At 46.4% G+C, this 19,548-nt stretch overlaps 2 protein-coding genes across 3 annotated transcripts in view; both read right to left on the bottom strand.

Annotated features, from left to right (window-relative positions):
- Positions 1-1,613: 1,613 nt before the first annotated feature.
- On the bottom strand, positions 1,614-12,082 carry LOC306808669 (ovoinhibitor-like). Of its 2 annotated transcripts, XM_079319455.1 has the most exons (16): positions 11,941-12,082; positions 11,174-11,193; positions 10,250-10,386; positions 10,018-10,078; positions 9,401-9,534; positions 8,905-8,962; positions 7,782-7,918; positions 7,361-7,421; positions 6,484-6,620; positions 5,954-6,014; positions 4,614-4,747; positions 4,467-4,527; positions 3,026-3,162; positions 2,701-2,761; positions 2,244-2,359; positions 1,614-1,801 (listed from the first exon to the last, which is right to left on the bottom strand). In XM_079319455.1, the coding sequence occupies exons 1-16, from the start codon at positions 11,993-11,995 to the stop codon at positions 1,756-1,758; spliced, it is 1,416 nt and encodes a 471-aa protein (XP_079175581.1). In that variant the 5' UTR covers positions 11,996-12,082; the 3' UTR covers positions 1,614-1,755. The 2 variants fall into 2 exon arrangements, with proteins under 2 accessions (XP_079175581.1, XP_079175582.1); XM_079319456.1 differs by lacking the exons at positions 6,484-6,620; positions 7,361-7,421.
- Positions 12,083-17,478: 5,396 nt separating this feature from the next.
- LOC306809059 (serine protease inhibitor Kazal-type 5-like) overlaps positions 17,479-19,548 on the bottom strand; it is a 31,941-nt gene continuing 29,871 nt past the window's right edge. Inside the window, exons 12-13 of the mRNA XM_079320173.1 lie at positions 18,351-18,403; positions 17,479-17,974 (exon numbers count right to left, since the gene is read on the bottom strand). Of these exons, the coding sequence (XP_079176299.1) occupies positions 18,398-18,403 (6 nt within the window). The 3' untranslated portion in view covers positions 17,479-17,974; positions 18,351-18,397. The remainder of the gene's footprint in view (positions 17,975-18,350; positions 18,404-19,548) is intronic.

Genomic DNA, 19,548 nt, shown 5'->3' on the forward strand with positions numbered 1-19,548 from the left:
GCTTCATAAAACACCCCCTGAGCCTGGGGGATATTTAAACTCCAATGTCAGGCTTTTCCCATTTCCTGGCCCAGTTTTAGTGATTTATTCCATTATGTACTTCGACATGAAACCTACTGGTGAGTCCTGCATGGAAACCTCTGTCCTCTAACCCCTCTGGCTGCTTCCTCGGATGGCTCTGACTTAATCTCAACTTTGTGCCTCCTTGAGTTCTTGTTTGCCTTTGGTGTCACCAGACAATGAGCTCCACAGAGGAGGCTTTGGCTGTGCCAAGATAATGCCACTGAGTTGGCTCTTGACAGCTTTACTGCAAAGGCTTGCAAAAGCCAGCAGTCAGAGCACAGTCCAAGTGAAAGGCTGCCAAAGTCCACAAGAAAAAAAAAAAAATTATTCAGGTCTTATCCCTAAGGATAACCAAGTAACACTTAAACAAGAGTAAAACAGCATGTTCTGCAAAAACACCTGAGCAGAAAATGGCAAAAAGGTTATATAAACCAAAAGAACATTTACTTTAGGACACAGACCCAGGAAAAGTACAATAAGCCATTGTTAGTTACAAATCATCCTGAAAATGGACACTAATGGCACAGAGGTACTATGGCCTCATTCCCTGGTACAATACCCCCAATACCTCCAAGTCAGGAACATTTGCCTTCAGCCTATTCTTCTAGCCTGACAATTCAAAGAGTGACTTTCCAAAATGATCCAAATAATTGTGTTATTCTCTGGTGAGCTACAATGGGACATTGAATCAGGGAGGCTCTAACTGCAGTCCAGAAGAATCCCTGAAATATTAGACTTGCAAAAGCTTTGGTGACCTCGTGTGGAGGCAGTGGCAGTGGTATGGCCAACAGATGAAAGGGCAGCCCCAAATCCCCCTGCCTCCCTGCCATCCATACAGACCACCAAAATGACAATAATTACATCACCAGGTCCTGAGCTTGGCCTCAAAAAAGTAGGCAAAATTACTCTCAGGCAGAATTTTTTTCCCACAACTTGTTTTGTATTTGGTTAAAACTGGCCGCAAGTGAACCTCTGCATTTTTTTCCTTCCTGGATGACCTGGAAAGAGGCTCAGTGATACAGCAGGGCTGTCCCCCATCTCAGGGGTGACCAATTCAGTGGAGGCAGGCTGGGATCATCTTCCCTGGCAGCAGCTGCTGTCTCTGCCCTGGGTCAGGCTCCACAATGGGAATGAGGACAGGGCACCTCTTACTCAGGCCCAGCCAATTTCTCTTTCTAGTCCAAACAAAAAAGTTCTCTCCTTGAGAGCAAATCACCACCTGCATCTTTGGCATTTCCCCATGGAGGAGGTGGAACATGCTCTGGAGGGAAATGTCTCCTTGCACTGACTGTAAAGAGGGACTCTGTGGTCAGGTCATACAGAGATATCATGGTTTGAGAAGATTAACACTGACAAGAACACTCTGAGGAGTAAGGAAAGGACTTGAGACCCTCATCAGAGAGGGATGGCTCTGACACATGGCCAGAAAATTGTATTCACATTAGTTGGTAGTGGACAACATCAATGGAAAAATAGACATCCACCACCCAAAGCACCGTGACAGGGAAGAGATGAGGCCAAAGGGAAGAGATGTGGCTCTGAGACAGAGGAATGTTGCCAAGTCAGTTTATTGAACAAGTGTTTCAGGAGCTAAGGAAACAAGGCAGAATGAAGGGATGTTACTGGGGAAGGTCAGCCCATGGGAAGTCACATGGAAGGGAGTTTGTCTTCCTGGGCTGGAGTCCAGCAGACTTAGCACTCAGACAAGCTCATGATGTTGAGAGTTGCCCTGCTTTCCCTGGTGAGAAAAGGAGAAAGGAGAATTAAACATGGCTGACACCCCTTCCCCCATTTCACTGACCCAAACATTGGCTTAGGGTTGACTGGAGATAAAGAACAGTCTCGAAAACCCAAATACCCCCTTTCATTATCCTCATTTAAGGAAAGATGAATGGTTTCATTCATTTGGTACAAACCAGTTGGTTCAGTGAAGTAATTTCCACACGCCCATGTGAGCTTGTGGAACAGATTGAGTGCTGCTGAAAATCAATAAATTTCTTTGAAAGCCAAGTACAGATCACAGAAATGGGCCCTCCTCATTTTCCCTTACAATGCAAAAAACCTAGAAATGTCCAGTATATGCCACAAGCAGTTGGAAAAAAAGACATGATGAGACAGCCCTGCATTCACAGCAGGTACAGGAATTGCTCATGAAAGGGAAGTTTCACCCCTATACGTACAGGTAGGCATTGCAGAAAGTGCATCTGTTGCTGTAGGTCTGGCCATTGGAGGCACAGTGGGGCATGTACTCCATGGTGCAGATAGGAGAGACTTCCTTGACATGCTTGCAAAGGGCCTGCATACAGAAGGCAGATATTGAGTGTCTCTGCCTGAGAGCAAACTGTGACCCCCCCCAGCACAAGGAGTGACACCCCATTGAGAAATAAAGCTGTGACATCATCATAACCAGCTCCTCCTGATGGCAGATGTGATCTTGTGCTGTTTCTGCTCACTGCCACCTCTGTTCCTGCTTTATTGCAGAGTGGTGGGATGGATGCTGGCTGTTTTATGAGCAGTGTGAAATTCCCAAGGGTTCTCCCTGGGTGTGCACGCCACCACCTCCTGATTTGTAGCCCAGAGCAGAAGAGTGTAACAGACACTGAACTTCACTCTGTGCTCCCATCCTTTCCCACTCACCCTTGTAATATCCTCTTCACAGGGTCCGTTCTTTCTCTTGCCAAGGTTGGTCCGATGTTCCCTGGAGGAAGGAGAGATTGTTATTAGCCACAGCCTTCCCTGTGAGCAAGAGAGCAAGAACAAACCTCACCCACACAGAGCCACAGAGATTTCCAGATCACCCAGCTCAGCACTAACAAAAACCTGTCCTTGCAGAGCAGACACTGTCCCCAGCTGGTGCACCCCTCCGTGGGGTGGAACACAGGGACAGACAGACAGAACCCCCTCAGCACAAGGCTCCAGACAGAGTTTCTGCAGGTTGCTTGTGAGGAAGAGGAGCACTCACAGGTTGTGGGCACACAGGGTGCACTCGCTGGCGTAGGTGACGCCGTCGGAGCCGCAGACGGGGTCGTAGATCATGGCACAGGCCATCACATTGCTGCCGTCCTTGAGCGTGGCCGTGCGGAACCGGCTGCAGTTCAGCTGCACAACGGGAGCAAAGGCTCTGCCACGGCTCTGCTCCCTGCAAGGGAGCCCCAGCACACCCCCCCCTGCTTATCTGCCTAAATCTGCCCACGCCACGCCCGAAAAGGATCTGCCAAGTGACAAATTGGGGGTATATGTTATCTTGTTCTTCATGGAAAACTAGCAATTTCCTCTCTCAGCCTTCCCTGGAGAAGACTGGATCAAGGCTGGAAGGCAGACATTACTCACTGAGCTCTGCATTTATCATGATGCCCCTATACTTTACTAAACCCACCAGGATATTACAAAAGGCAGCTCAGAAATAATCTGTAAATCAAAATGGCACGATTTATGCACGTCCTGCAAGGGGGCTGACTGTGACCAAGGTGTTTTTCATGGACCACAAGAATGGAGAGGAGATGTGCTGACAGGTCCTTTGTTGCAATGGGACAGTTCCAAGTGTTGAGAGCTGCCAGCAGTGGAAGCTGATTTACGTCAGCTGAGGAGCTGGCCTTGAGTTTTAGCACTCCCAGCTTCTCCAGTGTGAGCTCTTCTCCCCTGATTTATGTATCTCACCCAGCCTGAGCACAGAGAGTACCCGGGAAACAAAAGAATGACATTTCATAGTTTGTTTGTATAGAAATGAAATATCTGACTCGGGATGTTGACTCTTTCAAACACATGCTAATGAGGTGGCTTTGTTCCTCTATTCCCCAGTGAGAGTAAATGGTTTAAAACTGGCCAAATATAGTTAATCTGGTATTTTTATATGATTCATGTTGGTATATATTAGATTACATTGCGTTTACCAAAAAACCCAACCCCCCCCCCCAAAAAAAAAAGAGAAAAACACCAGAGGTGGATTTGAATCCCCTGATAGCTTAGGTATCAGCATTCAAAGCACAGGCAATTTTCTAATCTTTGCAGAACATCCTTTTGTAAAACACAAACATTGAGAAATCATCGGGTTCCCTGGGCCCTCTGCCTCCCCTGCCCATATTGCCAAAACATTCTGCTAAGTTCCTGCAGCAGCTATGGCAGAGTGCTGTGGGAAAAGAATTCTCTGTGTAAAGCCTTAAATCATTTATCATCTCCCTGTCTCATAACTCAGCCCTCACCTGTCCTCTCCCCTTTCTTTCCCTGACTGTGTGCAGGAAGTGCACAATGTTCCTGCAGATGGGAGGGTGATATTCACCCACAGAAGGAAGGGCAGCACAACTGTGACCCCCATGGAGGCTACACCACCCAAACCACCCAGAATTTGCTCAGCTTGTGCACTTGGCACCTGCTCAAACCCTTCTTTTCCTTCAGGTGCCACTTACCTGGGGAACTTCTTCTACACACCTTCCATCGTGCTTCTTGGCAACCTGGGTTCCACGTTCACTGAAGAGAAAGCAGAGTTAAAAACACTCCACAGACAACTCTGTGGGGCTCCTGGGGGTGGGCTGGGGGTGGCCTGCAGGGCTCACATGTTGTGGGCACACAGGGCACAGTCGTTGCTGTAGGTGACGCCGTCCGTGCCGCAGATCTCGCGCAGGATGAAGGGACAGGCTCCGATGGCCTCTCCGGACTTGGCACCGCTCAGGTACGTGCTGCAGTCAACCTGGGCAGGGAAAACAGCACTGCTGGGGCAGGCTTCATCTGCAGCCTGCTCCTCCCCCTCTAGATTTTAGAGGTCCTTGTCAGGGGAAAATCTGAGTGGTTATAAAGTTTAGATTTGTGTTAGAAACGAATTATGTGATTGTCGTTTGGTGTTTTCTGCTAGCAGAGGGAACAGCTGGTAAAAGAGATTATTTTCCTAGAGTAGGACATACACAAGTTTTAAATCTAGCATCCATAAAATCATAAAGATTGAAAAAAAAACTCTAAAATCATCGAGTCCAACTATTAACCCAGAACCCTCATGTTCACCACCAAACCATATCCCCACATCCATGTGCCCTTTGAACAACTCCAAGGAATAGAGATTCCGCCAACTCTCTGGTCAGCCTATTCAAATTACAGCAAGAACTGTTTCACCAGCTTCTGTTGCAAAACACGCACAATATTTAGAATCTAATGGTTAAAATATTTGAGGACCTATAGACAAATGCCTATTGGAAATCATTCTACATTAGCTAAGCATCACTGACACTTCACTGTCATTTTGCACAGTCTCCCCAATGCAGTGTCTCTTATTATCCATATTTCCCATGTGGTCCAAGAACAAATTAAAGCAAAGACCACATTTTAACAACGTGCCTTTTCTACAGAAAATATATTGCAGTCCCTCAGGATGCATGAAATTATTTTTGGTGCTTCAGAGCTGCTCTGCATAAGCAGAATAAATGTGTTGAGATATTATCAGCACATACTGTTGCTGTGCAGGATAATAAAGCTATTTCTGTACAGATACCTGAGAGCAGATTTGTCCTGGCTGACCAGAGTACAAGGATTTTTTTAACCTGCCTGTCTAGTGCAATGGAAATCCTAGAACTGAATAAATACACAGACATCCAACACAGCTTTCTGCCTCCTTTCCTACTGTGCTAAAATGGGCTGCATGGTTCTTGGGCTGCCTCTGATGATTTCTGTGCAGAGATTGGCAGTACTGGGACATTTTGTTTCTGAAGTCCCAGCCTGTCCCTGTCCTCTCTTTCCCTTCTGTACATCACACTGGCAGCTGTGAGCAGCTGAGGAGAAGCACAGCATCAGCATGAGCCCTGTGCAACCCTCCACCTATCCCTGGGTGCTCTTAGCCCAGCCAGGGTCTGCCTGGAGACCACTGAGAGAGTAGATGGTGCTTATTTCAAAGCTAAAAAAGACTTACAGGAGTGCTTTCCTCCTTGCATCTTCCATCGTGGCTCTTCTTAACATCAGACCCATGTTGTCTGAAAGGGAGAGCTTGGGGTCAGCACACTCACCACCTGAGCCCTGGGACACCCAGGTGCCACAGAAAGCAAACCAAACCCATAACTAATATATACAATAAATGAGGCACCTGATTGCCTGATGAAACAGCTCCTCCCTGTCATTAGAAAGTGTAATTCTAAGTGGTAAGAGACCAGTCAGGTCTCCTCACTGTGTGCCATGTAACAGCTCCATTCACTTTCTTCTGCCCAAATACCACAGTCCCATCCACTGTTTCCCCTGCCCAAATATCACAGCCCTCACAGAGTGCTCAGGTTGAGAGCTGGCTCTCCCACACTCCCCCAAGGAGCAAAAAGAGCTTCAGGGAACAAAATCCAGGTGACAAGAGCTTCAGGAGGTTGAAAGAGGAGCACAGGTATGTTAGTACCAAAAGAAAAGCACTAACCCTGGCTGGCCACTCCAAAGGAGAGTCCTGGGTACAGTACTCACACGTTGTGGGCACAGATGCTGCAGTCGTTGTCATAAGTGAACCCATCAGAGCCACACACCGGGCGCAGGATCCGGGGGCACCGCACCAGGTCCTTCCCACCCTTCACCTTCCTGGCTGGGAATTTACTGCAGTCAAGCTGCAAAACAGCAGCAGCATCAAACATGAGGAAGATTTTGTTTTCCAATGAGAAAAAATTCTATCATAACCTCCTGCCATGTCTCTAATGCTGGGATGCTGAGACAACACCAGTGCTACAACTCAGTTCTTACTAAACCAGGCTGAGTGAGCTCTGCCTGAACCCTCTCACATGGGGGGAGCTGAACAGCACTGCACAGTGTGAGAGGTGTCAAATCCCTGGCTTAAGCACCTTAGTCAGTCCCAAATATGAGATATGTCAGAAAAGAAAAAAAAAAAAATCAAAACGTGGCCCCTTTTTAATTGTGCAGTGGAACAACTTGTACTTTACATTTGAAGGGCATCAACAAAGGAAGATCAAAGCCCAAAATGAACAATTTCCACATTTGTGTGTCAGCATGTCCTACACAGCAGCTGATACATTCCAATCAAAACTTCAGGTGTACTCCACATTTCAGAATTTGTCTCCACCACCAAGGCTGCTGTAGGTGTGAATTCATCATGAGAATTCAGTGCATAGCTCTCATCCAGCCCATCTGCCAGAGCTGTTGGGCAAGGAGAGGACACCTGCCTCAGGACAGGTGGGATTTGTCAGCATCCTCAACACAAGAAGCTACAAGACTTAATAGACAGGTGGAGAAAGCCAGGTTCCAGACAAGCTCACTTTCAGAATAGATGTCACCTCAGGGAATCCTTCAATTGATACAGCTAAGAGGAGCAATCCTTATATTGAACACTCACCTCAGCAGTCTTCTCTCTGCACTGTCCACTGTGCCTTTTGCCAACATGGGTCCTTCGTTCCCTGGAAGAGGGAAACAAAAAAGTAAATGCTTAACCTCTTGGTCAAAGTCATGTGCAAAATATAGCAAAACCATGGCTTCAGACTCTTAAAGAAGTGTTCAGAATTGCTACTTTACTCATTACCAAGCTCATTCCATCTTCTCATAATGTGTAACATTCTGAACTGTCCCTCCTCTGCCCACCCCACAGACCCATCCAAGGAGATGCCTTACGGCTCTTTGTGAGCACACAGAAGGCACCAGAAAGAAACTCAAAGCAAACCCCAAACCCTCCTATTTCTTGAGGAAGTAGGCAGGAGCAGAAATGCACCAGGCCAGTTGTCCAGCCTGGAGGAGCTCGGGAGCCCTGGCACGGAACTCACAGGTTGTGGGCGCAGATCGCGCACTCGTTGTCGTACGTGGTGCCGTCGGTGCCACACACGGGGTTCAGGTCCCTGGGACACGCTACCAACGTTTTTCCATCCTTGGTGGTCTGTGTTCGGTACCTGGTGCAGTCAACCTGGGAAAATAAGGACAAGTCGCTCTGGAGGAGCCCGTGTTATGCAAGAAAATTGATTCGAAACTTTTTTTGTTCTGTATCGCCGCCTCAAGTATCTCTGTAACAGGACAAAGCTCTGTTTCACTGAAGCTAAATTTGCAATCAGAAATTATATTTCTGAATATTATCCTAGTTCTCCAGGAGTCAAGAAAAAGGACTGTCATGGAGAAGAGTTCCTTCAGTCACAAGAACATGTAGAAAATTTTTGGCCTAGTCTCAATTTAAAACAAAAATCTTGAATTTGGTAAGAAACATTTTTCAAGAGCTGTAAATCTGAATAATACTGTTTCAGTTTTTGTGTTGGTTTTCTCCACACTTTTCTGGCTCTGTGATTGCTTCTTACTTCAGATTCCCTGTAGTTCAGTACAGGATTTGAAAGTAAAGGAAAGAATGGATATCTATCTGCTGGAGAATGGACTTTCTACACTCCAGAATTTCAGTGCTGAAATACAGAAACTTCTCCTTCTGAGCCATCAGACTGTTGGCCTCAGACAAAGATACAATAAACTGTGCTCTATAAATATTTATGGTTAGTGCTCTTATGAGTCTCACTACATCTGTGAATACAACCAGCATGGGAGTTTTGAATCCCTGCTGCTGAGGGTGGAAACGTTTGTGGTCTCCAGAGAGAAAACTGCCAACCTGCACAGCATGTTGGCAAGAGAAATTTTCTGCCTCTCCGCCTTCTCCTGGGCACACAAGGCAGCTCCTCATCCCATATCCAACTCCTTCCTCTTTCCTCAGTTTTGTGTGGTAAGCATGGGGTGATCTCTCTGGAGTAGAGACGATGCCAAATCCACCCCCACCATGCAGGAAAGCAAATAACGGACTGGGACCCTTGAACACCTCATCCTATGGACCTCTTGCAGCTTCCTAGCAAAATCTAAGGTCCTCAGGCTTTTATTAGCAGCCCTAAGAGATGGATTTTTGACTTCTATTGCACTTACAGCAACAGATTCCTTGCAGGGCCCTTCATGTAATTTGGTGACATTGGTGTTATGCTCTCTGAAAGGAAGAAAAGCTTTGGTTAGGAAGCACTGAGAATAACCTTCCCCATGACACTGCAGGCACTGGGACAACAAACAGGGTCCCACCCTCCCATGGGACATCACAACTGCCTGAATTCTCTGAATATGCCCTGCAGATGGCAGCTGCTAATGTACAGTATTCCCATCTCCCGTGGGAATTAAGTGTTGGGAGTAATTAGCTGTTACAAGCAACACTTTGATCTGCTTGTGTCTCTGCTCTGGTTCTTTTTGTGGTTCCCTTCATGAGCACATACAAAATATGGGGAAAAAAATTCAAGCTGGCTGAATAATCACAGAAGCCAGCATCAAGGAGACCTACAGAGACACCTGCCTTAAAACTGGTATTTTACAGAAGTGCTTCAGAGAGCCTCAACTTGCTGATTATCCAGAAGAATATTCCATGCACAAGACTTACTCATTGTAGGCACAGATCCCACAGTCATTGTCATAAGTGAAGCTGTCTGAGCCACAGACTGGTTTCATTATCCTTGGGCAGGCTACCATGACGTGATCATCTACTACAGCTCTACGGTAATTACTGCAATCAACCTGTAAAAATAGCAGGAATAGAGGAAAGAAAAAACCACCATTTTGATATAAAGATATAACACTCCTGCATAGTCCACTCTTCCTCAGCTTTTGGGGACAAATCCACCATCAAGCCAATTTCACTATCAAAAGTAAAAACCAGAAATTCTGTGAGAATTCTCTCCCAATGAAAGAAAAAATAAATAAAAAAGAAAAGGACATTGAAAAGTGTTTGGGTTTTGTAAGGTCCTTTGTAGAATCCTGCTGGATGTATGCAGATGGTGAGATCCAACCTTTAGCCAATGTATTATTTTTATTTTATTGCCAATTGACAGGTTTTAAGTCTGAAGTAGAAAATAATGGAGAGATGGTATCAAATAACCTATGAAAGCCCTATCAGTGGGAATCTCCATATTTTATTTTGGGCTGTGCAGACCAGCCGTGCACATTCTGTCCCATTTCTGCATGGTGTTTGAGTTGTCCCCATCCCAGACTTTGTCTTACCACGATAGGTTTGGGGTCACATTCTCCATCGTGCTCCTTCTCCACGCTGGCGCCGTGCTCCCTGGAAGAAAGCAGACCTGTGTCAGGGATCAAGGAACAGCATCATCTCAAGGCTGATGGTGTTGACACCCAGCTGCAAAGGCACCTGCTCCTCATCCCTGGGGAACAAAGCTGCCACCCCTGCCTGGATCCCCCTGCCCAAGGCTCCTGTGGGGTTCCCAGCACGACTCACGTGTTGTAGAGGCAGATCCCACAGTCGTTGCTGTACGTGTTGCCATCGGTGCCACACACTGGCTTCAAGTCCCTTGGGCAAGCTACCCAGGACTTCCCATCCTTGGTAATGCCACTGGAGTACTGACTGCAATCAAGCTGTGGAAGCAGCCCAGAATCAGCCCGAATTTTGGCTGCCTCATGGAATTTAAACCCCCAGCATCCCCCCACCACCGCCGCGCCTGCAGCCGCCGCTGGGAGACAAATCAGAGGCATTACTGGGAATCTGCTCAGGCAGTCAGGAGCAGGGAACCTTCCCTACAGAAGTTTCTGATTATGCACTTGTGGCAGGGTCCAGGATGGCTGTGGGTGAGACAGTGCCTAATGAAGGCAGTGGTAATTGGGAGCCCCTCGGCTCCACAGCAGATCCTTCCAGATCGTGCTGCACTCCAGAGAGTTCTGGGAGCTGCGTGGGAGGAACCTGCAGACAAATCCATGGCTCAGGCCCTGCTGGTTTTTCTCTCTGCAATATAGGTGTAGGAATTTCTGCAAGCAATTCTTTGTGCCTTGCTGTATGGAAGCAATTATCAGAGTCACGGTGTTTGATGTTTTCGAGCGTGTCATCCTAAGACAGTTTTCCTCACAAGGAGACAAACTACTGCCTTTGGCTGGGAGTAACTAAATTATGTCTAAGAGTTAATATAATAAAAGTATACAATTACTTCTTGTTTTTTCATTTTATTTAATGAACCGAAAATTTTGCAAAAAGTGGGGAGCTTTTACTTCCTCGTGAAATTGGAAATGTTGTTCAACCGTGCATTGCGAAATATTATTTTAACAGCAAAGATTTCATTAGATTTAACCCTTGTGCTCATTGGGTAGCTACATACAGTTTCTACTTTACCAGAAGCCTGAACAGAACATAATAATTAGATCTGTATCTCACCTGACCTCCAAAGGCAGTACCTGAAAGAAAAAAAATGGAGACAGAAAAAAGACCCCAAATTATTAACATGAAGAGAACACATATGTAATAATTTTCATTAAATTAGTTAATTCAGTGATTAGTCAATACTAACTTATTTTGTTTAGGAAAATGTAGAGTTTTATATTATTCCAGTCAACAGCCATAGGATTAAAAGTTACTAAATAAAGTTTCATTGCATTTCCGAGGGGAGATAAACCTTGCGAGAGCACTTATATTTATTCATCCCTGAAATGCTACAGATAAGTGATACAGGTACTTTCAATTCTATACTCTTGGGTTTTAACCTCTTCTAAGAGACTTTTATGTTTGACTTTCAGAAGTTTGGACATGCATGTTTAAGATAATTATTGCCACCAACACTGTCTATCTCCAAATACATCATTCTCAGTTACCAGGAGTAGCACAGTAAAATCCCAGTGCAATCTTAGAGGTTAAAGTTTGCATTTATATTGCTCACATGGGTAATAATGTCCTTTTTTACAGTTTTATTTTGCCTTTATACACAGGCCTGCTATGTGCAAGCCCCTGCTCCTACAAACCAAGAAGAGAATAGCTGTATGATATTTGCTGAAACCTAATTTCTTTTCTGTGCTCTCTCAGGAAGCCTATTTCTTCTTGCAACAAGGTTCTCCTCCATGTTGCAAGACCCAAAGGCTTTGCCTGAAACGAAAACTCAACTTTGACTCAGCCAGATCAATCTTTGCAGTACCCCAGTGAATACTCACCCAAGCAGCAGCAAAGGGCAAGAGCTGCCCTCACCAGAACTCCTGTCACCTTCATGGCAGCCAGGGACACCCTGCAGTGCAGCCTGCCTGCTCTCTGTGCGGGAGAGGAAGACTGCAGGGAGGAGCAGGAATATATAGCACGCACGCTATCAAGCTGTCCCACCTCATTAGGTAATGCTCCCAGCCTGTCATCACCATTCAAAGCCAAAAACGTGTTTACCCAGCTCTGGATGTCTGGCTAATGATTGATACAAGTGTGTGTGCCAGGAAGGGGATTTTGGGTGGTTTGAGGTGAGTGGGGACCGTGCCAGGATCCCTCTCCTCCTGCAGGCTCTGCCCAGCCTTGGGCTGCCCTCGCAGCCCCATCACAGGCTCACATCTGTGCCCACCTAAATGCAATTAGGAATTCTCCTCATCTGTAATTTTCAACTGAGTTGCTAACTGACGGCCAAACCCCCCGTTATTTAACTCAGAGCATGATTTTGTGCTCTTCACTGCTGTATTTCAGCCCAGAAGGTCACCCTGTGCTCTGCAGGAGGAATCCTGCTCTTCTGTTTAAAAAACTCAGCAGTGCGCTGCTGCATGTGCCAACTTTTCCTGTAATACAGCAAGAAGCAAAAATGCTAAGTTTGGTCCTAAAAATCCACATTTTTTTTGGCTGTTCACTGGAAACTCCCATGGCAACTTCTGCTCATCTGCTACCACCTCCCCCATGGCCAGTCCCTGACCCTCCTCACTGAGCCCAGGTGACACCATCCCCCAGGGCAGCAGGCCAAATGCCTTTAATGTCTGCACAGACTAGATGTACTGTACTTCCTTTACCTAGGAAGTCAGCCAACTTTGCAAAGATTGGTATTAGCCCACGCACGGTTTGCTTCCTGAAAATTCAGTGTGTACGTTATCTCTTTACGCTTTATATCTTTAGTTTTCTTCAAATATCTCTTTAAGGTTTGCACACTATTCAGGTAACGGAATTTAGATTGGCCCAGAACTTTTTTTTTTGTCCTGTATGTAAGGAGATTTTTGGCAATCCTTTGGATTAATCTCAATTGTAGACTTCTCACTTGGGATCCTAAATTCTCCATATCTATCACTAACTTTTCATGTTTCAAATTCTGTACTTGGTAATCAAAATCCTTGCTTGCTGATCTATTTTTGACATAATTTAAACAGAGCGAGCTTGTCTTGAGTTATCATAGTTTTATTTTCTAAGAGAAGGACATTTCCAACATCTTTCTCACTTGAAAAGCAAATCCACAACAACACAATTTTAGGGATTACCTAGTGGAAAAATATTTGCTTTCATATCCAGGAGCTCTGCTAATATTAGTTCTTTGTGGTGTGCATCTGCAAAACTAAAGCTTCTCCAAATGCCCATTTTGATGTTTCCTGCTAGACAAGGAACATGAGGCATCTGTCCCTGTTCATATTCCTCATTTTCATTTCTTGCCCCTGATGTCCTGCCCTGTGTTTCCTGACCTTTCCTTATCTCATTTCCACAAAGTGCCCAGGATTCCAAACATTTGGATCAATGCAGACCTCAGCTCCAAGGACCCCTTCTCATCCCAGTTACAATATCCATCTCCCAGGGTATATTCCAGCCAAGGCCAGGATCCATTAATGCTTCCTGGCAGTGGAAAATGATTCCTGACAACTTAATTGCCAGGCTCTGTAAAAGCTGTCATGGTCAAGTAAATTCCTGCCAATGTCCACAGCAATGACACCTGAACCCTATCAGAAAGGAGATATTATTTGCAAACCAAATCTGCAGTTAAAGTGGATTGACTCAGCATGTTCTGTCAAGAGCAAAGTGATTCTCTTCCAACCAAGCTATTAAATTTGGGAAGCAGTTTGCAATAGGAGACAGAGTAAAGGGACAGAAGAGCAAACACCTGTCAAGGATCTACAGAAGGAACTCAGATTTAGAAAACACTGCAGCTACAGCACGTGTCTGCTGTCCCCTGTGTCAGCCAAGGCACACAGAGCTCAGCTTTGGGCTCCTGCCCTGTGCATGAGGAAAATCCATCCTGTGACCCTACCAGCATGCTGCCTGCTTCACAGAGAGTGATTCAGCAAAGCTTTTTCCACCAGGAACTAGGAACTTTTCCCTCAGGACAGAGCCTTTCAGGAGCAGAGAGCAGGTGCAGCACATTCCACCCACGCTGGACAGGGAGACCTTTGCTTGTGTTTACACCCTTGTGCTTGTGCAACTCCCACTTGCAGTGATGCTGTGTTGACATCTACCTGTTTATTTTCCTTTGCTGCAAATCCCACCTGGCTGAGCAGCCCAGGACAGCAGCACTCCACCCCTCTCTTCTGTTGCCTCTCCAGGTTACCTCTGGTTCCAACAGTGAATCATCTGTCTCCATCTCTGCAGAATCTCCCTGACACAGGCCAAGAGAGGAAGTATTCCCTTTGAGGCAAGAAGGCAACAAAGCCAAGTCATCTGTTTTTCAGAAATATATGCAGAAATTGTCCATGTTTCCCATCCTCAAATCACAGGAGTGGTTGTTACTACACCCAGCACTAAGCTGTTTTATTTGGGACCTTCTATATCAAGGGTCTGGATTTCTAATTTTCAAGCAGTTGCATCTTGTTTTTAGTGAGCAGCTTGAGTGGAGTTACTCACCCTTCATGCAAAGGAAAGCATTGGAAGTTTTTGTGTTGCAGTTCCATAGGGAGAGCTGGGCAGCAGGAGAGATCTTGCAGCAGAACAGAGCAGAGAGATCCCAAGGAAATAGCCTGGAGAACAGCTCGCTGTGGCAGGGAGAGCCTTGCAGGGAAAGACAGATGTTCTAACATCTGCCAAAGAGAAGCCCTAAAGAGAGGAAAGAGAGAGGCCCATTCATGAGTCCCCAAGATGAAAGCAGATGGGCTGTGGAGCAGAAATTGTGATAATCAAGACAAATAACACTGAAATCCCCAGATACCCATAGCAGAAGTTGTGTGGTGGGACTGAGCATCTCAGAGACAGAGGGAGAGCCAGAAAAGAGAGCTGTGCAGCAGAGCCAGAGAGGCTTTCCTGCACAAACAGCATCAAGCTCTCCATGTCACAATTCACCAAGCTCTTAAAGGAGCAAATGCCCCTGAATGTGGCAGCCTGCAAAAGGGCAGAGCACACCATGCCAGGGCTCTCCCTCGGGGTGGCTGGAGAGAGCAGGGAGCTGCTGGGCAGAGCTCCCAGCCTCCAAATGGACAGAGGACTGAAAAACACCCCCAGGAGTTCAAAGTCTGCTGAGGCATCTGCCAGAGTCAACAGTCCACACTCTCTACCAATACCATACCACTTGTATGCCCTGAAAAGTTGCATAAGCTCCTGACACCTTCTATGAAAAAAAGAAGAAAAAAATACTAAGGCACTCAAGGTCCCTGTAGAGGGCATTTTAGCTCAAGACCCAATGGCATGGAGTGGCTGGAGACCAAAGTGTCAGTTCATAATGCCAGTTCTGCAAACCTCAGGAACTGCTGTGAACCACATGGGGTCAGTGGTTATTGGCAAGCAACACCCTTAATAAAGTGTAATTTACAGCAAACCCAAGAGTCCCAGCTCGCTGGTACCTTTCCAGTTTCATAGAGGGCTGGCTTGGCCTCATTACCATTTTAAAGGGCAACACAAAGGGCAACCAAGAGTAAACACAAAAGAAAAAGTGGCAAATCTCCTGCACCTCATGAGCCTTTGCCTCCTTCTTCCAGGAGTAAAAACACATGGCATCCCTCCTGAGCTCTTCTGTGCCACCAGGGACATTCCCCACCAGCCAGCCCTAGGAGCAACCTGCAAAAAGGGGTTGGAAGTGAGAGCAGAGGCAGCAGGCAGGCTGCTGGGAGCAGGATGGAGCCAGCCCTGCTGCTAACAGCAGCTTTAGCAAGTGCCTGTCCTGTGCCTCCTCAGCAGATGGGCTTGGAATCCGATTAACGATCCCTTATCGCCAGCTGCGATTTTTGTGGATGGTAATTTCTGCTGGCAGCAGGAGAAATTTAGAAGGTGCTCAAATACTGACAGAAGAGGCTACTGGGGCAGTCTTCATCAGTTTAGTGCTTTTCAAGCACAGTTAATGAAGATTTTAGGGGTCATTATTTGAAAACTTAAATACCTGAAACCACTACAAATCATAGTAGCTTTCAAGTGCACTGATTTTCATTTGCAAGGATTTATTTTAAGCCACAAATTGTGCACTGCTTTTATGAAATCATGTAGATGTCCCTGCACACGATGTTAGCAGGAATGAGTGAGCAGACATCATCACAGAACTTTTCTACTGTCTGACTTTCATCACTCCCAGGCTGCATAAATAACATTCAAGAATGTACTTGTTTCATCTTGGCTCAAAGACAAAATATCTACATCCCTCAAAACAGCTAACCAGCCCCAAACTGGTGACTCTCACCCTACATGACTCTACTTAGTATGGGGATTTTCCATGTAGAAAGAGGCAGTCATAATTTGTTTCTAAATCATAGTGTTTGCTCACGTTAAAGAACAAGCATACGGATTATTAACAACCACTTATGGCAGAGTCTGTTGATAATAAAATCAATTTTTTATTATTATAAGCTGCTATAAAATGCGATGCATGCGTAAGCATTTTGAGAGTTTAAAATCAATTCTCATTAACTGCAGTAGAAATAGAGGATTTGATAACTTAATTGAAAGAATTCTACGTCTTTGGTAGGAGTGAAATTAATTGGTATTAGGTAAAATCCTGTCAAAACCTGAAAGTCACTTCAACTTTATCTGCAAGAGAGAAGTGTTTACAGATCAGGTCACAGCTAAAATGGACTCAAACACTGCAAATGTTCATTCAAGGTCTTCTGGAAATGTCCTGCAATAAAGTTTATACAAATAAAGAACCTATTTGCTTTAAGTAACAGCTATAGAAAAGAGTACAGGAAGTACGTGCAAATCACAGCAGATTTCTATTAACCACCATCAGTGTCTCCTGTTCTGCAAACCTCACCAGTGCAGATCCACTGACCCCAAAAAACAGGGAAACCCTTGGCTCAGAGGCCTGGCTTCACCTGAACAGTTTCAGAATATAAATGAACCAGAATCATCTGTAGGTCAGTTACATCTCAAAACAACATTTCTCCTTAAAAATCCATTCCACACCATGGGACTTCTCACTTCTCCATCTGCTCCAGCAGCAGAGCCCAAGGAAGGATCCTTCTCTCCTTGCAGGAGATGGTTCCTGAGGCAGGCACTGGTGGTCCATGGCCACCACCATGGCTGAGCTCCCTGCTCTGCCTTGAGGCTGCCATCAGTGCTTCTGCCCTCTAACACTGGCCAGATTCACACCTGCAGATCCCAGAGACCCTTCTGGGCTCAGCACATCTAACACCACCACTCATCATGTATCTGCTTCCCAGCACTGCTCCAAACTGTGCTCTGGATTTCCCAGCACCTTGCAGGAGAAGCCTGGAAGAGAACACTCAGCACATCACCTAAACTGCCAGCCCAAGACATGGGGTGCTCTAAAACCCATTTTTCTCTGAAGGTTTCCAAATGTAAACCAAACAAATCTCAAACAACCCTCTGAGGTAGGTAAGTATCATTTAATGTTTGTTTTACAGGCAGGAGAAAAGGGCTGATAGGGCAGTGAAGTGATTGACCCAAAACCCCACAACGAGCCAGAGAGACCCTGAGCCCTCCTCACAAAACCCCAGACCACACTCTTCCTCCTTGGGTCCAACATCTTCGCCAGTATTTACAGCACTGCTGCACCTCAGGCTGCTCTCTGCCTAAGGAGCCTTGGTGCAAAGCCAGAGCAGGGACTCGTGTGTCCCTGCCCTGGGGCTGAGTGAAGAAAAGGGACATGAGGCTGAGGAGTTTTCTTTATTGGGGAAGCACGTTAAGACACAGCGAGGCAGCAGGGGCTGCAGCACGGGGCACACCTGGGAAGGCACCACTGAGTCCCCACAGCTCCACCTGAGCAAGGATGGGCCCCATGAGCTGCAGGAGGGGATGAAGGCAGCTCTGGCAGTCCTGGGGACTCGGCAGCTCCCCTGATGCTCGACATCGACGCTTCCTTGACTCACTCTGCAGAGACAGAGGGCAGAGAGTTTATTAATGTACTACCAGAAGGCACAGGGACCTAAAAGGACCATAAGGAAACCTTAAAGCTGTGGTGCTCTGAAGGGGCTCTGGGCTATTCCTGCATCCCTGTGATGGGGAATTGCTTGCCTGCATCCTCCCTGCTCTGCAGCAACAGCTTGGCTGAAAAAACAGAGCTAAGGGAAAGGAGTGGGCAGAGCCCACTATTTCGAGTCCCCACAGGCTCAGCCCCACCATCCTAAGGCTTCAGTGAGAGAAAAAAAGTCTGCAGAACCCTCTGTCCTGACCCTGCAGCTTTGTCTGGACAAGGTGGAACAACCTCCAAGGGACAGCCTAAGCCACTGCCTCTCTCTGTCCATACCTTTGGTCACAGCTGATCTCTGGTGTTTGCTGGCAGTCTGAACTCCATTACTCCTGGAAAGGAAGAGCAAAACAATAAGCCCAGCCCCAAGCTTGACCACTTCTGTGTGACAGCCCCTCAGGCCAGCTCAGTGTCACCCAAGACAACTGCAGCAGAGCCTGGCACAAGGGCAGGCAGGTTGGGGCACTGCCAGCTGAGGAAAGCAAGACCAATTTCAGCCTCAAGCTAGGTGCTTTCCACACCTATTTTCTAATCTGAGAAAGGTCCTGCTTTTCTTCTTTTCCTCCTTTCACTGCCTTTAAAAGCAGCGTGGCAAACAGAGAGCATTGTAAGGAAACAGGGACTTGCCCATTGCAAACCTGGGAGTTATCTGTTTGTTGAGAAACAGCCTTGAAAGAGAAAAGGAGAAACTGGATAACCCCTTTTTTCCCCTGATCTGTGGGCCAGTGTGGGCAGGCTGGTGACTACTGCCCAGGTGATTAGTGTGAAAAACCTTTGAGCAAGTAAAGGAACTGCAAGATATGAAGGATTAAAAGTCAAATGTGCTGGAAAGACCCACAATCAATTCATCCACGTGACAGAGCCCTGCAGGACCTACCAGCCACTTAACTCACAAAAAAAGAAAAGACATCTAATCCCACGATGCCAACCTATATTTGTCATCAGCAAAGCAGAACAGGATCAGAGGGATTCAGTTATGGCAGAGACCTCCCAGGGAAGGTGCAGAGACCCAACACTGGCCAGTGGGGATGGGCTCTCTCTGCAGCAAGGTTTTGCAGCCCAGCCCTGCCCAGATGCACCCTTTAGTGTCAGACCTCAAACCACACTGCTCCCAGCCCTTCTCACAAGCATCCTCCCCTGATGCCCATCAGGTCACCAGAGCTGCCAGAAACACCTGGAGCTTTGCAGGCACTGGGCTGCAAAAGGATGAGGCAGCTCACACACATTTTCTCAGGCAACCCAGCACGCTCCATGGGTAATTTAAAAATACAACTCAAGGAAATACTACAATTTTTGGGTAACCATTTCTTATCTTCTTCCAAAGCATTTCACATTCTGCACATTGTAACTCTCTAAACCCATTTCTGATGCCAAAAGCACTGCTGGAGCTGCTTTCCTCCAGGTTTTAGTAGCATATATTGAGTGCCTGAATCTCCAGCAGAAAGAAAAATTCATTATACTGCAAGTGAGCATGAAT

Source organism: Erithacus rubecula (genome assembly GCF_903797595.1).
Source record: "Erithacus rubecula genome assembly, chromosome: 16".
In the NCBI taxonomy this organism is placed as follows: domain Eukaryota; kingdom Metazoa; phylum Chordata; class Aves; order Passeriformes; family Muscicapidae; genus Erithacus; species Erithacus rubecula.